The sequence below is a fragment of the Scatophagus argus genome, chromosome 20 (assembly GCF_020382885.2).
Source record: "Scatophagus argus isolate fScaArg1 chromosome 20, fScaArg1.pri, whole genome shotgun sequence".
Lineage (NCBI taxonomy): Eukaryota > Metazoa > Chordata > Actinopteri > Scatophagidae > Scatophagus > Scatophagus argus.
The window spans coordinates 1,253,509-1,271,961 of record NC_058512.1 but is presented as its reverse complement, the minus strand read 5'-3'; the positions used below and the strand labels follow the sequence as shown (position 1 = coordinate 1,271,961).

The following is an 18,453-nucleotide window of genomic DNA, read 5'->3' as shown; positions in this document are numbered from 1 at the left end:
GAAACACACACTCCGCTGCTTCTTTCTGTCCTGATTCAACATCCACCAACAAATCACAGAAATCTAAAGATAAATATAAAATGTCTTTATTTCATTAGAGCTTCCTGTTTGTATTTGTTCCAGCTGGTTATTTTGATCTAAAGAGTCGACTTCTTTCAACAAGACTTTCTGTTTGCCAGATGTTCATGTAGAAGGTCAAATCAGTACATCTGAAGAAACAAGAAACAAGCAGAACAGCTTCGATAAAAAATGTTTATCACAATAAGTTAGTTGCATTAGAAAATATTTCTGGATTCAGTCTGCTTTGGCACTTTCACGGCTCTCCTGGCTGACAGTAATAGTGCCATGTTTTGCTGAAACGTCTCCTGGAGATGCTGGTGGGCCACATGTTGATGTGCTCAGTCAGTGCAGATTTCAGGCGTAAAGATGCGGACGCGGCAGAAGCGGCAGCGGCGCGAACACCTGGAGCGGCGCGCGCTGCGGGCAGTAAAGAGGGCTGCAGGTGAGAGAGGAGCAGAGAGCGGGGTGAGAGGAGAAGACTGATGTGAAGCCGAGCTCCTCCTCGGCCTCCTTCCCCTGCAGCTGCTCCTTCTTCCACTTGGTGCGTCTGTTCTGAAACCAGATCTTGACCTGAGTTTCGGACAGGCGCAGCGCCGAGGCGATGCGGTGCCGCTCCAGCACCGACAGGTAGTGACACCTGTGGAAGCTGCGCTCCAGCATCTGCAGCTGCTCCAGTGTGAAAGCGGTGCGGATCCGTCGGCTTTTTGTCGGCTTCGACCTCTGAAGCTTCCCCGGACACGGAGCCGCCTCCTCCTCCTCCTCCTCCTCCTCCTCTGAGCCTCCGCCTGCAGGAGGAAGCTGCTCCTCCTCTTCATCTCTGGGAGTAGAAGCTCCTACGACACGCACAAATCAGTAAGTGAATGTATGAAAAAACAAGGCAACAACAGCAACCTGTCCAGGTACGAATCCACAGACAGCGTGATTCTCACCTGCCGTCGCCTCCTCAGCTCGGGTTGTCCTCCTGGTGAACTTCGTGGGGTCCAGAATGTCCTCCACAGAAAAAGGTGTCCTGTGGGTGAGCGGCAGTTTGGCTGCGAGCGGCTGCATGTCCGCAGTGTGTGGACGGGTCGGGACGCAGGTGGCTGTCGGTGGCCGTCTGTGCTGCGGGCTTTATATACGCAGACTCTGCACACGCCGCCGGAGAGCAAATTTACATTTCATTCAAAAGGTTACCCAAATGAAGCGGCGGAGGAACAATTGCAGCCCGCGCCTTTGCTGTGCGACGCGCTCCTGCCCGTGGGACCCCCGTGTGGGCACTTCAACATGCAAATGGTGGCTCTCAGCTGGGGGGGGGGGCTGACCGGTTATTTATTGCCAGGCATCTGGTTAAAATGTGCCCCCTTTCTTTCCCTCCGTGTTCGTCTTTGTGGCCTGGCTTGTCATTATTTGCAGATGTGAGATTTTACGCTGGTAGGACACGTGAAGGCCGCTTGTGATGCTAATTGATGGACTCATCAAAGGGAAAGTTGGTGCCTTTTCTGCCTCCATAGCGCCATTTGTCCCGCTGAGCGCAGTGCACAAAGCACTTGGGTTTGATCAGAAGCCCAGTAACAACTTTATGATCCCTGCAGCCACGTCCCGCTGCTGCACTTTGAGACGTGCTTATCAAGAGAATCTCTTGTTGAGAATCTTGTCCACCATCCTTTAAACCAAACGTTATTATAAAACGTTATGAACTCCTGCTGTGCAGCCAAACCTTCCTCCAACACAACTTTATTTAAAGCTCAAAGTTTTCACAGATATTTGATGGGAGCAAAATGATTCACAAAATGTGCAGAACAGTTTTGTGTTCACGCACCAAAAGAAAACCAAAATCTCCTTTCTGCGGCAGCTGAAGAAGTTTTCACGTACTTTATTTAAAGTACTAACACGTTAGCGTAAAAGTATTCTGATACAAGTAAAAGTCCTGCGTTGACTATAAATAAAAGTGTGTAAGTATTATCAAAACGGTTTAAAACTTTTGGGTTATGATTATGCAATATCTTAATCTGTAACCACAGCTTTTAGATAAATGTGTTGGAATATAAAGTTCATTCTAAAACACAACGTGGAGTAGAAGTACATGTTTGGTTGTCTGAATCTGCGCCCCACAGTTTTGTCAGCCTCTAAATGCTTCATTAAGTTCACAGTTCAGATGACAATCCCATCTTTAAGTCCACATTATCACTTACAGCTTCCTAAAGCCCAGAGTGATTATTCCTCTTCACGTAAAGGAGGCTCTGGGGGGGTTCAGAGTCGGGGGGTTGAAGGACCCCGTGGAGGTAACTCATGAAGGTGGCAGCTGCCAGCGAGCTCCCAGCCGCAGACACCTACGGAGCGACTGGTATTGAAAGGACACGATAGGCCGGCCCATCAGGACAATTAGCAGATGTCACCAGTGGGCTTGACCCTCTGTGACCCTGGGCTTTGTCCTGCAGGACAAGGGGAAGTGGACAGGATGAGGTGATGGAGGAATGATAGAGACAGAAATCAGAGAGGGATCAAAGAGACAGAACACAGAAAAAGAAGAAGATCAGTGTCTCAGAATCCAAGTCACATACGAGCAGGTGTAAGATAAGTGATTTTTTATCAGACTGGACAAGAACCAGTTCAAGGCTCAGTAATACAATATAATACAACAAATGTGTCACAGGGTCAGAAACAAAGATGCCTTCATGTATCAAAGCCTCTTCACACTGTCCCAGAGTCACAGATGTGTCTCCGTTGCAGTAGGAAAGGGGAGGAGAGAACACGACTATTATCCTCTTTACAATGACTTGGAGGTATTTACTGCAGCACCCAGGGGTGCCCTCGGCATTCCCGGCTCTTTTGTGAGGCGTCTGCCGGCACACTTGTCTTTATGTTCAACGTATCTTTAATGGTGCTGCAACGGCCCCCACAAACTTTTACATAACGTTTGACTTTCAGAGCGTACGTGGGGTGGTCTCGGCTCGTCACAAAGCTCCTCATACGACTCCTCACTGTGTAAACTCTGCATGTTCAGACGGACCCGTCCAGCAGCTGCTGCAAAAGCTGCCAATCAGTGGTGGAATGTAGCTCGTGCTCAGGAAAGGGCTGAATTACTGTACTTCAGTACAAATTTGCAGTATAAATACTTTACTTGGTGCATTATTATAGGCTTAGCCTATAATAATGCACCAAGGTGTAATAGTTTATCTATATTTTGTAATATAAATATTTGAATATTAAAAACTCTAAATCTGCACAGTAAGTAGTAACTAAAGTTGTCGAATAAATGATGTATTTCAACTGTATCTTAGAATGTTTTGCCTCAAAAAGGTACTGGAGTAGAAGTATAAAGGAGGCCTAACATAAAATAGAAATAGTCAACTAAAGTACATGTACCTGTAAATGGTAAAGCCCAGTATCTAAATAACTCTACATAGTTACTTTCCACCTCAGATTTTAGGATAAAGTGAAGATGAGACGTGAACTGGCCATTGTTATCTAATATCTGCAATTCTCATGTGAACCTGCGGTGTCGCTGCTGAGCGAGGGGGAAAAAAAACAACACGGCGACCCGGAAGCTGACGCTCCAACTGTTATCTCGCGATGTTTTTTGTTTTCATTGATTTGAAAGATGGCGTCTGAAGGGGAGGCGGGCATTGCTTCTGCAACCGAACCGGAGCCCGGAGAGGGGTATGGCTCTGTCTGGCAACGTATTTTTGTATTGTTATAAGTAGGAATGCTATGATTCTGGCTGTCAGTGAAAATATAAACCACAGAGACGCTCTTTTTAGCCGTAAGCGCCGTTAGCAAAGAGGCTAGTTAGCGTTAGCGGTGCACTTAGCACAGCGTTAGAGCTCATGTGAACAGTTTACTCCAGAATAATGTCATGTAAACACGATGTATTTAAGATAGTTAAATGAGTAACGGAAGCGCAGAGCTCACTAAGATATCTGGAACTAATACTGAGTGATTGATGTTGCATTGATTAGGCAGTTGCAGAAAAACAATTGAACTGATTAAGTGGCTAAGAAAGGATGCTAACAGAGCGCCTGTTTGTTTCAGGAAAAATAAGACACTTTTGTTTGTACAAGTAATCGCTGGGTAATAAACCTGTGAAGCAAAACCGGTGTAGTATAATTTTTCGTCCACTCTAACAAACTTACAAACTGTAAGAACCTGGACTCTACTGCGCTTCTCTCATTTTTGACTGTACAAAACCTTTTTGTTCTTTTCCTTTTACCGGTCGATATGATCTCAGTGTATTTGGATGAATATGCAGCCTAATTAATATTTGTGCTGACTTTCAGAGATCCTGCATTTGGGGAGCTGCCTGCCAGCATGGATACTGAATCATCAAACGGCAAAGAGGGGATGGTAACATTGTTAGATTTTATTGTGATGACTTTGTGTTTTCTTTTAACTAGTGATGTAGCTGGCTTGTTTTTCCACAGACATTTTCATAAGCAGACCTTGGTTTTGACAGGAGACAGCTGGTGATGGCTCTGAGGCTGCTGATGCTCTGACCGGATCTGGAGATGAGGAAAGTGGGAGGCAGCTGGGGGAGGTGGAGCTGCAGTGCGCCTTGTGCATGAAGTGGTTCACTGCAGACACTTTTGGCATCGACACGGCGTACGTAAAGACGTGTGTTTGACACTCACAGAGATATCTGCAGCAGTGGGACTGTACCGTAACCTTGTCCTTCTCCACAGGACCTGTCTCCCCTTTATGACTAATTATGTGTTTCACTGCAACGTGTGCCATCACAGCGGCAACACATACTTCCTCAGGAAACAAGCGAGTAGGTGTTCTGGGTCTTACAAACTACCTGAAATGAACATAACAGAGGATCTAAGCTTTGTGAAACATCTACACAAACCATCATTACTCTTTGTGTTGTAGATCTGAAGGAGATGTGTCTCACAGCCCTGGCAAACCTGACTTGGCGGTCCAGAACACAAGACGAGCACCCAAAGACGATGTTTTCCAAAGACAAGGTGAGCACGGGATGTTTGTTGGCGCTGATGTGCGCCTCTAAAGCTTCTAAACTGAAGTCTGTAGGATTGTGGCCTTTTCAAATGAACTTTCACAAACTGACACCAGACTTTTAGACATAACCAGGAAGAGTCTTTTCTGTGTCTAAATAAAGATTAGTAATCACCCATGCAACCATGCAATCTTTAATATTACAGGTTTACAAAGATAAGTTTTCTTCAGGAAATCCCTTCTGATTCAGAACAGAGGCTACATGTAAATGAAAAGTAATCCATATAAAATTATATTTAGACTTTATATTTAGAATTAAGATTGTTGTTGTCAGGGTCTAACATACTGATATTCCAAGTTGGTATGAGTCATGATTTCACAGTCACATCATAAAACACAAAGATCTGCTCTCTTACTGTTGGATTCTTTCTCCACACTCAGAGCAGATTCATGTGCTTCACAGATCACATCACAATAACAAACAAACAAAAACATCTCCTGATTTATCGCTTTTTGTTCGCTCTCGTTTCTCTGTGCAGGACATCATACCGTTCATCGACAAGTACTGGGAGTGCATGACGACCCGTCAGAGACCAGGGAAGCTCACCTGGCCCAACAACATAGTGAAGACAATGGTAATGTTGTGGTGTGTAGTGGGGAGGCGATCCAGAGAGTTGAGAAGGTCCCAGTGAGAAGGACTGTGGTGTTGTGATTTCAGAGCAAAGAGCGAGACGTTTTCCTGGTGAAGGAACATCCTGACCCTGGCAGTAAAGACCCGGAGGAGGAGTACCCCAAGTTTGGTCTGTTGGACCAGGTACAGCATGAAACACACATGAAAAGTGCCTGCAGACACTGAAGAACATTTGTATACATGTGACGTATAACTTCAGTGGCTGTGGCTCTCGTGCAGGATCTGGGAAACATCGGCCCCTCGTATGACACACAGAAACAGACCACGGCTGCTCCCGCTGCTGGTGGCCTCAACGGTAAGGATGTAAAACCCTGCAAAATGTACACTGGAAGAAAATATAAATCTTACTGTAACACTGATTAAGTTCCAGCATTTAAAATTGTGTATCAACAAAGGCCAAGGGGGGAAATGTTGGCTGGCCAACATGGACTCCCCACAGCTGACAGTAAGAGCTTGTTAAACGGCGATTTTGTGCATTGTGTTCCAGGTGGATCTGCTTTCTCAGGTGAATATGTGGTATTTTGGAGCTGATCACTGTGTTTTTTGTGGCTTGTAACCCTCTGGATAGAAGTTGGCCCTGAGGTTCCAATCAGATCTTCTGTTTGCCCCAGAGTTCAAATCAAACTGATCCTCAATAAGCATCTTGTGGGCAACTTCATCCACGTCCAGTCGTATCCTCCCTGTCTGCTCTCTGCATCTGTTTGGTGCCCCCCCCATCCCTCCCGAAAGCTTTGCCCCCTTTGATCGGTGAACGTTTCTTCCTCGTCGCTGTCTTGCTGCTAACGGCCTCTGAAATCCCTAAAAATCTCACTGAAATGACTCTCTGCCCTCCGCAGCACACAACGCGTGAGAGCAGAGCGCCATTTTTGATTTGCCATCGGCTTTCATCCAAAGCTAATTAGCCTCCTTCTCTCTCTTCCTTCTCCTCCGGTTGTACTTTTTGGGTCAGACCATGAGCTGCTCTGATTGTGCTGAGCTTTCATGAAATGAAATGTGAGTTTAAAGGTCAAACTGCAGCCGGGACTTCGCTGTGCAGCAGTTTGTGATGATGGTGCTTTTGAAGATAATGAAGAAGAACTGGGTCAGACTCAGACGTCCCAATATTTTTAACCTGTTACATTCCTAATAACAATAATGATAGTTGACATTTATAGTCTAACAGCAAGAAAACAGTTAAAATTGAGCCCAGTTTAACCTGTAAGGTTAAATGTCGACCAGAAAGAAAATGTGTGAAGAGCCACTGGAAACCATCAGTCACTCGTCGACTGGTCACTCACGTCCACGTTTTTGACCGCATGCCTTGATGTGGATGTTGTGACAATATTATAGGAAGGACTAAGAGTGTTTTCACAAAATTCACAGTGAGATTAGAAAACAAACTACATCACTTCACTGTAATGCAGCCTTAATGCAGTAACATCAACACTCTGCCCAGCCTTCACCAGGAATCCCTTTTAATAAATCACTTATGGTGTTACTCGAGGGACATATAGGAGTTTTCTTTCTTTATTTCTTATACGCAGTGTTTAATTTTCCACTTTTATTGGTGGGAGGGAGAAGAGAAAGTGATGAGTGAACTTAGTTAACGAGGAAACACTGAAGAGCTGTTGGAAGAGGCTGATGGTGTTTGGAAAATGCCATGTGAACTAATTGCTGCCTTTTTGTGCCTGCTGGTTCCCTGTGTCCACCAAACGCACCAATAACCTGCTTTCAGTGTGTGTGTGTGTGTGCGTGTGCGTGCGTGTGTGCGTGCTTCATGCTCAGCTCTATAATCTGTCCTGTGTTTTTGAAGGTGCTTTGGCCCCTGGCCCAGGAAAAGGAAGAGGGGCCAAACGTAAACAACAACAGCAACAGGAGGGCACAGCTGCAGGAGCCACGAAGAGAACCAGAAGGTAGGAGGAACCCACCAACCCCAACACACACACAAAGATTTGTGAAGATTTAAAGTGAAGCAAACTTGTGCTCCTCTTCCTCCCTCATCGCAGTGACCCCCTGTTCTCGGCCCAGCGCCTGCCTCCTCACGGGTACCCGCTGGAACATCCCTTCAACAAAGATGGCTACCGTTACATCCTGGCAGAACCAGACCCTCACGCTCCTGACCCGGAGAAGCTCGAACTGGACTGCTGGGCCGGCAAACCCATCCCTGGTGATCTGTACAGGGCCTGCCTGTATGAGAGGGTGCTGCTGGCCTTACATGACAGAGGTACTTGACACAGGAAACAGGGTTTAATAAGGTTGGAGCTCCGGCCACGTTTACATGATGTTTATGACACTCTGTTCTTGTTGCAGCGCCTCAGCTGAAGATCTCTGACGACCGCCTGACTGTGACCGGGGAGAAGGGCTACTCCATGGTGCGAGCCTCTCACGGCGTGAGGAAGGGGGCCTGGTACTTCGAGGTTTCTGTTGATGACATGCCTCCAGAGACTGCAGCCAGACTCGGATGGTCTCAACCACTCGGTCAGTCGGACTTCGTTTTCAGGCAGATTTTCTCAACAAACAGTCAGCATCGCCGCATTTTTAAGCTGAAAAGTAACTGAGGCTGTTAGATAAATGAGTAAAAGTGTACAAAACATGTCAGAATTTGTGTTGAATGTTAAACACAAGCAGCCATACAAGGTCGAGGGTCGAGGGTCATTCATTTGTTTTTTGGAGCCTTTTCATCTTGCTTTTGTCAATAACAGAGCTGCATTTCATGATGATTTCCTCATTTAAATGATTAGATGTCTATAAAATGGTGAAAAATGTCAGTCAGTTTTTCCCAAAAGCCAAAATGACCTCCTCAGATGTCCTGCTTTGTCCACAACTCAAAGGTTTTCCTGCGGTCTGAGTGGAGGCAGCAGAAGCTTCACTTTCTCTTCTAACGTTGCAGGCAACCTGCAGGCCCCTCTGGGTTACGACAAGTTCAGCTACTCGTGGCGCAGCAAGAAGGGCACCAAGTTTCACCAGTCGATAGGAAAGCATTATTCCTCCAGCTACGGTCAGGGAGACACGCTGGGCTTCTTCATAGAGCTGCCGGACAACACGGAGACGGCCAAGTCCCTGCCTGACACGTACAAGGACAAGGTAACACCTGAGACACAAGGACATCTGCTCCGTCCAAACTCACATCCTTCCCCTGTAGGCCTCCCGAGGCGGAAAGCAAAGAAATTAAGATTTGAAATTGTCACCATATCAGACGCAGCAGTCTCCATTATTCTTAATTTAGTTTTGAATAGTGAGACTCTAACATTAATTTTACATTTTACGTTACGTTAGCTCTCTACAGATGTTGTAGACGTGCAGATGTACAGATGGTGAATTTGTTGAGATCTTTAAAAGCATTTAACTCGACATTAAAGGTTGTTTAAGCTCTGACATCTGAAATCTGTTCCGTCCTCAGGCGCTAATCAAGTTCAAGAGCTACCTGTACTTTGAGGAAAAGGACTACGTGGACAAAGCAGAGAAAAGCCTGAAGATGATGAGCCCCAGCAGGGTGAGCAAACCTCTGCTGAATAAAATCCAGGAGGAGAAGCTGCTGCTGCTGTTCGCTGCTGCTAACTCGCAGGTCCTCTCTTTCAGATGATATTCTTTAAAAACGGCGTGAGCCAAGGCGTTGCCTTCGAAAACCTGTTTGAGGGCCTCTACTTTCCCGCCATCTCGCTCTACAAAAGCTGCACGGTCAGTCGCTCGGGTCGGGATTTCTCTGCTTTCTTTGTTGCTCCCGTTGGCTAAACTTAACCTTCCCTCTTCAGGTGTCCGTAAACTTTGGGCCACATTTTAAACACCCTCCGAAGGACCTGAAGTACCAGCCGGTGAGTCTTTCTGTAAAGAATCCCATCATTTGTGCAGGTGAGCTCAGTGCGAGCACCGTCTCTTCATCTGTGGTGTTTCTCCTCCCTCTCAGATGAGCGACATGGGCTGGGGAGCTGTGATCGAGCACACACTGGCTGACATGCTGTACCACGTGGAGACGGACGTGGACGGAAGACGCAGCCCTCCGTGGGAAGGATGAGCAGCTGCAGCAAAGCGTGGCTGGAAGACGTCCGACTTCAACCCGAGGCAGGAAGCTCGAACTGAGTAAAAGTAAAAACGATGACACCAAGTCGGTGGTTGGATGTCAGCGTTTGTTAGCCGTCAGCTGACGTTCCAGCTTTTGGAACATTTAACGACTGCACCAACTTATTTTTGGTGCTCTGCTTAAAAATCTTTCTATTTTGAGGTTGTTGTTAGGCTGTAGAGAGACGCCATCATGTTGAACCTGTGACCCGAGTCCATCCTGCAATCCTCAGTGTGTTCAGTCTTTTATTTGTTTTACAATGTGTGTCAGTTATTCACTGTTTTATACTCTGAGTTAAATAAAAAAACGTTACATGGATGAAGCTTAACTCTTCGATGAAACTGCAGACAGATTTGTGCATTTGACGTTAAACCAGCGGGTCCCCAAATTTCAGTCTGCTAATAGTTTTGATTTTTGATTATTTTTTTGATTAATCAATTAATCCACAGTGACATTTTTAAATGTCTTGTGTTGTCCGACCAACAATCAAAACCTCAAAGATATTTCATTTAGTATCATAAGACTCAGAAAATCAGTAAATATTTAAACAAATCAAACAAACAGATCATTAATGAGTTGGATTAATCTGTCAAACAACCAACTGACTGATCTGATTGTTTCAGCTTGATTATGAGACAGCCTGCATATTAGCCTTTGAGAAGCTGCGTTTCTTAACCCTGCATTCTTTCTGATGTCCAGCAGGGGGCGACGCCACTGGTTTCATAGGTGGCTTGTGAGTCTGGCCTACAGAAACGCAGCACATCCTGACATTTCAGAAGCTGGAAGCAGATTGTTTTGACATTTCTGCTTTAGAAACAACTGAAATGATTAATCAGTCATCAAAATAGCTTGCAACTAATTTTCTTTCGGTGGAATAATCGACAACTTGTTGCATCGCTAGTTTCATTTTAGAGATCATAAATAAAAATAAATTAGAGCCTACAAATTTATGCTTTTCCTGCTAATCCATCTGACCCGAATAAAACTGAATCGCTGCATTAAAAACGACATTTTATTCACTGCATGTCAGCTGAGTCGACGCAACTGCTGAAATCAGTTTTACATTTGATGAAGTAGCTTCATGTGTCACACTTCGTATCAAAATTCAAGTACGTAACAAAAACCTGCAGACTTAATTTGTTTAAAAAAATGTGTAAAAGAAAAAGGATGGAAATCAATGTGACTGACATCACAGTAAAAACCTTCAGGTGGTGCAGCAGGAAGTCAGTCGGAGTCCTGCTGCTGCGGTTTGCCGGCTGGCTGTTGGTCGTCCTTCAGTGTCTTTAAAGCCGCCTCCGTGCTGCACCCGTCCTCACAGGGAGGTGCTCAGTAGTCCTGACTTCATGTAGGTCTCACTGGACAACAAACTCTGTCTGCTGTCTTCTGACGCCTCTGGCGGCTGCTGCTGGAGGAAACAAACACTCAGCATTCACATTACACACACACACACACACACACACACACTCTGAGCAACTTTGTACTTACGTGTCTGCGGAAGATCCGGTTCAGCAGGCTGCGTTTGGGGCTTTCGGGGATCTGGGACCACTCGAGGTCTGGAGACCGAGTTCCCTCTGGGCCAAAGACATTGAGCTCTCTGAAGCATCCTGTCTCGATCAGCTACAGAGGAGGAGGAGGAGGAGGACGTGAGGTGTGAAGACTCGGGCTGCACAGGTGAAACCCAGATGTGAACGTACCTCGTTTTGCCAGGTGATGGCGACGCTGCCTGTGTTGAATTTGGAGTAGAAGTCGCCGTCCGTCTGATCCAGAGTGACTCCCTTCACCGTGGAAAACTCATCGATGTCCTGCACGTCGCTGCAGTACACCAGTCTGGGCTGCGGGAGTCAAAACCAACCAATCAGCACCCAGCACAGAAACATGAAAGCGGACGTTCAGTCATCCCTCAGCTGCTGCTTCTGAACTCAACACGACTGCCTCAGCTGCAGCTCAAAGAACACAAATTAGGAGCCAGTAGGTGTTAAAAACCCACTCGTAAATGGGACCAAATATCTGGCATAGTGATATTTTACTTGTACTACTATCATACTTTTAGCTTTTACTACACTTCAGTAGTTCTCTAAGTGCTTCGAGTACTCACATCGGGTTTGAATGGCGGCTCAACGAGTCCTGCCTCCAACACCCTGAAGTTGATTTCTTTGAAGAATGGATGCGACTGGACTTCTCTCCCCCCTGAGCTGTGGGAACCCAACCTCTGCTGTGGGTCTTTGGTCAACAGCTGCAGTGCAGGGAGCAAACCGGGTTAATTATTTGGTGGAGGTTTGATGTTTCATGGACGTCGTGAGCGGTTTGCGGACTTACCGAAGCACAGAGTTTCTTCGCCTCCTTGCTGAACTTGTCGTTATATTCCTCCTGCTCCGTGTGGATCCTTCTCTCCATCTCGGGGGCTTTGGGATGTTCTCCTCGGGCCCGGAAAGGGGGCTGCCCCGCAGTCATTTCATAAATCAGGCAGCCGAGGCCCCACCAGTCGACACTCATCCCGTAGTGCCTGTTGCCAATCACCTCAGGGGCTGAAATCAGGATGCAGGTCAGTCAACTGTAGACGTTTGGCAAAACTCTGTTAACATTTAATCAGCAGCAGCAAAAGCAGGTGTAGATATCATCAACTGCTTTATGACTGGTTGGAATTCCAACACATTCACAATGTAATTATTAGTGATTCTAGTTAAACATACACTATAAAGACAAAAGTATCCAGACACCCCTCTTCATGGGGTCCACAGGGTTTGGGCTCAGCCTCTGACTTCCAGTGAAGGGAAACCTTAATGCTTCAGCACACCAAGACATTTTAGACAATGCTATGCTTCCAACTTTGAGACTGTGAGTCAGGCCTTTTGGTCCAACATCAGTGTGTGACCTCACAAATGCTCTACTGCATGAATGGGCACAAATTCCCACAGAAACACTCCAACATGTTGTGGAAAGCCTTCACAGAAGAGTGGAAGCTGTTAGAGCTGCAAAGCTGTCTGTGTGTTTACAATGAGACGTCATTAAAGTCCCTGTTGTTGTGAAGGTCAAATGCCCCAATACTTTTGTCTATATAGTCTATATTTGCAGTATCTATAATTCCTTCGATAACTATTATCGAAGGAATTATAGACTCTGGCCAGTTAATTCATTTACGTCACCAGAACCGCTGAAGACCAGGGACTGATGTCTCTAATGGTTTGGGCTTCTTTACTGCGACTCTTTTGTCTCATTCACAGATCAGTTCCTTGTTTTGTTCAGTCCGTGTGATCAGCCTCTGTGGACTTTGACAGGACATCAGTGAAGTGACATACGTACCCATGTAGCCCATTGTCCCCACCCTGCCTCGCACCGGTTTCCCCTCCGTCAGCCTCACAGCCAGGCCCAGGTCGGAGATGCGGATATGTCCTTGGGGCAACAAAAAAAATGCACTGAACTGGTTTGAAATTCTTGCTGTTATGACGCACTTTCCCTTTTGGCTCAGTCTACGCTTCCTGCCCTCCAGCTTTACTGCAGCGGGAGCCAACTGGGTGTTGCAACCAACGCAAAAACCATGTGACGACTCTAAGTGGTTCCAGGTATTTAAATGTGCTGCCAGGAATGCAAGAACAGGTGCAAAGGTTTTCTCAAAATAGACGCCACACCTGGTCCCCACAGGCATTTCCTCAAACTACCTTTGTTTGTACCCTCATCAAAATACCTTCAAAACTGTTTCCTTCTCAAGAACGGCTCAGTGCAACTGAACAATGAATCTGACTGATTGGTCGATTATCTGGCAGGAGTCGAACTGTTATCATATAAATCACTGATACTGATTTCAGAGCTAAAAATAGCCAGAGCACCAGTTGGCTCTGAGAAACGTCCTCGCGTTCTGTCTGCAGGGGCTGGAATGTGATCTGTGGGGTTATTTATATCCGACCACAGGCGTTTACCTCGGCTGTACCTACCGTTGTCATCCAGCAGAATGTTTTCTGGTTTCAGATCCCTGGAGGACACACAGAAAGGCGATCAGTGCCACAGCTCAGTCGGCAGAATAAAACGGCGGTGCTGGACGTTTCTGCAAACCGCGGATGAGTTGGACCTGCACGCTTCATGCGTGTCACACCAACCACACACAACGTTTGTGTCCAGATTACATCTACATGAGCTGAGCTTCTCATTGGCTGGTTAGTGGTGACGTGGCGGCTGATGAGCAACAGTTCAAGGCCACTTCAGCCAGCCAACAAAGCGGCTCATGGGAGGGAGGTTTCTCCCGCCATGTTTGTTTTGTTTACTGCCTAAAAGCCTTTCAACATGATCTCCGGTTTGCAGAGACGACCAGGACAACAGATGGAGACACACTGACCGATAAACTATTGACTTCTGGTGGAGGTGAATTAAACCACAGCAGACCTCTGCAGCGTAGAACTGCACTCTGTCTCTGTCCAGGCCGGGAACGCCGATGTTATAGATATGAAACCTCAAATCGCCGCCGCTCATCATGGTCAAAACCATACAGAGGGAGTGTTTGGTCTCGTAAGCGTACGCCAGATTCACCTAAACAGAAAACAAGAAAGTGAGAGTTCGACAGTTGCAGTTTTTTATCCAATAAACAGAAGGAAAAAATGCATTTGTTGGGGACTATTTTCAGTGGCGGATTAATCCTCATTTGGGGCTTTAGCGTGTGTTTGTGGCAGCAGGACGGTGCGTGTTCAAGGTGAACTGATGTCGCAGAAGAAGAGGCGAGCTCTTCATCCATCGTTTGGATATTTTTGTTAGATTTTTTGACAATCGGCAGACTTTATCTTTTGACGTCTCGTGTAACCGCAGTGACCTCACCACAAACCGACTGTCCAGCATTTCCAGGATCTGTTTCTCATTGAGAGCCATGGCTTCTCCCCTCCTCTTCTTCACATGCGTCTTCTCCAGCTTCTTGCAGGCGTACATCATTCCTGTGGCTCGCACCTGACAAGCCCACACCTGGAGACAAAGCACAACATGTTGATCACAGAATTTGTCTCCTAATCAGACTAAACTCTAAAAGAGCTTTTCAAATTCGTCTCCCAGCTGAAATTATGTGCTGCAGCACAACACGTAGACACGACACGTCTCATTTCTGTCTTGTTTCACTGTTGTTGTGTCCTCCTGTTCTGCTGATAAAGTTCTATTTTTGAATCTTTCTTTTTTTTTTATCTGAATGCTAATGGTACAAGTACCTTAGCGCAGTACAAGTACATGTCCTGAATACAATTCAGAGGATCACAAAGGATCTATTGTGTGCGAGGCAGATAATCTCAAACAAATCGGACCGAAACGATCTGATAAACCACCAGAGGTGAAAGAGGAAGTGCAGTCTCACCTCTCCAAAGCCTCCTTTCCCCAGCAGTCTGTACTGCCGAAACGTGTGCTTGGTGACGGGCTGCCTTCAAGAGAAAGACCAGGATCAGAGTGGACATAAACCCCGAGACCCAACCAGCCGCTGATCCGTCACACACATACTGACCTCTCCAGCGTCTTCCACTGGAGGAAACGGTCAAAAAACATGCTCTCCTGGTACTGGACGAAGGGCTCTCCACTCAGGTACCTGTACAGGTCTCTAACCCACGGGACAAAGAGGTCTGTCATTGTCCAATCAGAAACATGTGCACACGTCTGTGCAGACAGAGACTGTGTGGACTTACCCCCTGCAGCGGTGGAAGACGTCCCCGCAGGGGTCGAGATCCAGACTCTGGAGGCAGCTCTGCTCATGTGTCTGCACGGCGGACACACACTGAATGGACTGAGGACACGTGGGTGAGACAGGACGTGGGGATCAGCAGCAGCTACGATTGAGGTGTGTTTCTGGGTGGGTGAGGAATGTTTTCTGTTTTTTCTGCCTACCTGACTGCTGAGGAATCTCTGAATGATGCCGATGCCAAAATCTCTCCTCTCCTCATCCGACTTCCTCTCGAAGGCTTCCTGCAGACGACAAAGAGGAAATAAATACGTGTGAACTGAAGCACAACCACTCCGGAAAGTCAGCTCTGAGATGTCCTACGTGCAGCGAACATCTCCGAGACGCCTCGTAAAAGCACAGATTAATGTGCGACTTCACCTCAGATTTACTCCTGAATAAAAGCCTTCGACTCTCCTCACCTGAAGCTGACGGGCTAATTTTCAGCTATCGTCCAAAATCGTGTTGCGGACTGCACCGAACTTAATTAAAACGTTTCTGACGTCCACGGTTTTGCAGTTAATGAAGTTGTTAGGTGTTTCTAATTGAACGCCGTCAGGCCACCCGCTCAACCTGCCGCGCTTCACGTGAGGACGCGTTTGTCTCGCGCTGACTGAAGCCTACCAGAGCATTCAGGAGGGAGGTGCAGCTCTGCAGGTCAGGACGGCTGCGGCAGAAGAGCTGAAAGAGTTTCTTGCCAATCGGCTGCTGCACACACAGACTGTAGAAGTCTCTCTCTGAGGGGGAAATAAAACATGAAGTGAAACCACACGGGCAGGCCAACTACGACCGAAGACTCGTCAAACACACACCTATGCTCATGGCCAGCTCCACACACTGACTGATCTGAGGGAAGCGAAGCATCTCCTTCCACTTCCAGCTTCTGCCTTTAATTCCTCCACCTGCAGACAGCAAAGCATCAAACTGTTAAACACATTTGGCACAGGGGTCCCCCCTCGGCCTGCAGCCCGTCCCTCAGGTCAAGTCGGCGGAAAGTACAGTCCAACGTGGTGCGGTCACCTAAAAAGTGACAGGAAACAGAAACAGACTCAAGTACAAACACACCACAGCTGTACTGAAGTACAGTGCTCCAGCTGACGCGTCTGTTAGCCAGCCTAACCCATCAGGTTTTAGACAATAGTATGTTCCACTACAGTGAATGAACTATTAATAGCACAGGTGAACAGGTAAGCAGAGCCTGTGAGACCGCATTACTCTGCAACTTTACTTTCAAACTTCCATGACCCGTGCTGTTACTTCAACTTAGCTTAGCTTCAGCTTCCTCAGCGGGAAACAGAACATGTACAGAAACACTTTAACATTTCACTTTGATGGCTGACTTTCTGCTGTGACCCGATGAAGAAAACAAAGACAAGACTTGTTGAGGAAAAATGAAGCCCGTGTTGACATGGAGGGAGCTGGCGAGCAGCAACCAGTCTGTGATCGCTTTCATGAGTCCTCATCCTCACAACACCGTGTTGTTTAGGGAAGTCACTGCTCTCAAATCAGTCAGCCAAGAACCCGGAGAAACACCTTCCACCCCTGAGAGCCTGACAAAGTCAAACCTGGAAACCATTTCATGTCAACATGTGCCTCCTGCTTGGTCTAAAAGTGGCAAAAGCAGTAACTATTATCGATTAATAACTGATAAATCCAAGGAAGTGTCAGCCAGAGAAACAGAGACAACGTGTCCTTTTGGACAGGAATCTGCAGAAGAACATGCAGGAGGACTCTTACCTTCTCTGGCTCTAATAAGAGCGCTGTTTGCCACCATGCTTTCGATCTCCATGGCGGAGTGTGTGCTTGTTCTACAGGTCGTCCGTGTGTCCAAAGCCGCCGTACATCCAGCTCATGCACCGACTGCAGTGGAAGAGCAGCTCATCACCTGCAGCAGCAGCAGCAGTCCAGCCGAGTCCGACCTGCAGTCCCGAGACTCACTGATGAATGGAGGCTCTTTGCACTTGGTGTATGACAGCTGGACCCTCCCAGAGGCGGGACTGCACAGATCCAAACAGAGTGGGAGGAGACAACCTGCCACCTGCTTCAGTTTCATCATCTCCATCCAGGTGTTTACACAGAAAACATGAGTCTTTCCAAAGAAACCGGACTGGATTGGATCATCGCTGTCACAGAGCAGAAGCAGCCAAGATGGCTTCACATGCAGGTGAGCCGACTCCACTGACTTCCTGCACGGACATCAAATCGTGTCCAGCATTGTGTTTTGTTCTGTGACACTTCACAGTAAAGATTTTGTGCTTTTGGAAGATGAGTATTTGTGTGTGTATTATGGGCTGGTTGAGCTAACACACACACGACTTTGGACATGCGTGTCCTGCATTTCCAGTTCTAAACTCCATCAGCAGAAGCACATCAGACGTTATGGTCACAGACCTGCGTGCTGCACATTCTCCAGACCAGTCCCAGCAGTTCGTTCAGTTCATGTGGAGCTCAGGGGGGAGGAGGAATCCTGACACCTGGTGGCCAGGTGGCACCACTGCAGCATGTCTAATTTTTGTGTTTACTAGACAAACACGTGCTGTGCCTTTTATTTGTTTAAGGTGGCTTACGGCCAACACATCCTATCTGTGTTATTATTAGTATCTGTGACAACCTCATTTACTTGAATGCTGTTTATTTGGTCTGTTTCAACTATTCTGTCGACCGGTTGGATACTGCCTGGAGCTGTGCGGCTGGCCAGAATCACATCGTGCTGGGTTGTGTCGCCCACAGGGACCTCAACAGATGGTCCTCCAGTGTGGCACACTTCAACCAGACCATCAGCCATGTCTAACTAGCCGGGCGACAAACTCTCAGAGTTTTATCGACACTTGCTCAGTCCTGTTAGTTTTTCTCTCTGCCTGGATGAAGTTTACGACTGCCTCAGCCTTCTCAATCCCAATCTGCACGCCCCTTTAAGTAGGTTTCATAGGGTAGTTAAGGCCTCTGTCCCATCTCCCTGCCCCGGGATTATCTCCTGAATGACATTAAAGCCCGTCGACTTGGCTAACAACGAATGGGACTTGAAGGTCATAGTTTGAGTCATCACTACCAGGTAAGCTG

At 46.9% G+C, this 18,453-nt stretch overlaps 3 protein-coding genes across 5 annotated transcripts; 1 reads left to right on the top strand and 2 right to left on the bottom strand.

The window, feature by feature from the left end:
* Nucleotides 1–90: 90 nt before the first annotated feature.
* On the bottom strand, nt 91–1,242 carry pnx (posterior neuron-specific homeobox). The gene is made up of 2 exons (XM_046375066.1): nt 990–1,242; nt 91–893 (listed from the first exon to the last, which is right to left on the bottom strand). Exons 1-2 carry the CDS (start codon nt 1,105–1,107, stop codon nt 415–417), a joined length of 597 nt encoding a protein of 198 aa, XP_046231022.1. The 5' UTR covers nt 1,108–1,242; the 3' UTR covers nt 91–414.
* Nucleotides 1,243–3,551: 2,309 nt separating this feature from the next.
* Nucleotides 3,552–10,037, top strand: ash2l (ash2 like, histone lysine methyltransferase complex subunit). Of its 2 annotated transcripts, XM_046374287.1 has the most exons (17): nt 3,552–3,699; nt 4,317–4,383; nt 4,493–4,638; nt 4,719–4,807; nt 4,909–5,003; nt 5,532–5,627; nt 5,711–5,806; nt 5,903–5,978; nt 6,171–6,188; nt 7,476–7,575; nt 7,669–7,886; nt 7,973–8,140; nt 8,553–8,746; nt 9,063–9,155; nt 9,242–9,340; nt 9,415–9,474; nt 9,567–10,037. In XM_046374287.1, the coding sequence occupies exons 1-17, from the start codon at nt 3,641–3,643 to the stop codon at nt 9,672–9,674; spliced, it is 1,782 nt and encodes a 593-aa protein (XP_046230243.1). In that variant the 5' UTR covers nt 3,552–3,640; the 3' UTR covers nt 9,675–10,037. The 2 variants fall into 2 exon arrangements, with proteins under 2 accessions (XP_046230243.1, XP_046230244.1); XM_046374288.1 differs by lacking the exon at nt 6,171–6,188.
* Nucleotides 10,038–10,713: 676 nt separating this feature from the next.
* Nucleotides 10,714–18,219, bottom strand: grk5 (G protein-coupled receptor kinase 5). 2 transcript variants are annotated; one of them, XM_046374289.1, is made up of 16 exons: nt 17,131–18,219; nt 16,206–16,295; nt 16,018–16,130; nt 15,561–15,638; nt 15,362–15,459; nt 15,184–15,276; nt 15,040–15,103; nt 14,520–14,660; nt 14,047–14,237; nt 13,649–13,686; nt 13,020–13,109; nt 12,036–12,244; nt 11,815–11,952; nt 11,414–11,551; nt 11,205–11,336; nt 10,714–11,121 (listed from the first exon to the last, which is right to left on the bottom strand). In XM_046374289.1, the coding sequence occupies exons 1-16, from the start codon at nt 17,180–17,182 to the stop codon at nt 11,032–11,034; spliced, it is 1,755 nt and encodes a 584-aa protein (XP_046230245.1). In that variant the 5' UTR covers nt 17,183–18,219; the 3' UTR covers nt 10,714–11,031. The 2 variants fall into 2 exon arrangements, with proteins under 2 accessions (XP_046230245.1, XP_046230246.1); XM_046374290.1 differs by lacking the exons at nt 15,362–15,459; nt 15,561–15,638; nt 16,018–16,130; nt 16,206–16,295; nt 17,131–18,219 and having other exon boundaries at nt 15,040–15,099; nt 15,184–15,250.
* Nucleotides 18,220–18,453: the final 234 nt, after the last annotated feature.

Bases quoted from the DNA above. Each gene is read 5' to 3' on its own strand.
- grk5 (XM_046374289.1), bottom strand. From the start codon at position 17,182: ATGGAGATCGAAAGCATGGTGGCAAACAGCGCTCTTATTAGAGCCAGA. The intron at 15,639-16,017 runs GTAGGCTTCAGT...TGTCGTCTGCAG, and splicing joins CCTCCCTCCTGAATGCTCTG to GAAGCCTTCGAGAGGAAGTC. The intron at 13,110-13,648 runs GTAGGTACAGCC...TGTTGCCCCAAG, and splicing joins CATTCTGCTGGATGACAACG to GACATATCCGCATCTCCGAC.
- pnx (XM_046375066.1), bottom strand. From the start codon at position 1,107: ATGCAGCCGCTCGCAGCCAAACTGCCGCTCACCCACAGGACACCTTTT. The intron at 894-989 runs GTGAGAATCACG...TGCGTGTCGTAG, and splicing joins AGCTGAGGAGGCGACGGCAG to GAGCTTCTACTCCCAGAGAT.
- ash2l (XM_046374287.1), top strand. From the start codon at position 3,641: ATGGCGTCTGAAGGGGAGGCGGGCATTGCTTCTGCAACCGAACCGGAG. The intron at 5,004-5,531 runs GTGAGCACGGGA...TTCTCTGTGCAG, and splicing joins CGATGTTTTCCAAAGACAAG to GACATCATACCGTTCATCGA. The intron at 5,807-5,902 runs GTACAGCATGAA...GCTCTCGTGCAG, and splicing joins AGTTTGGTCTGTTGGACCAG to GATCTGGGAAACATCGGCCC.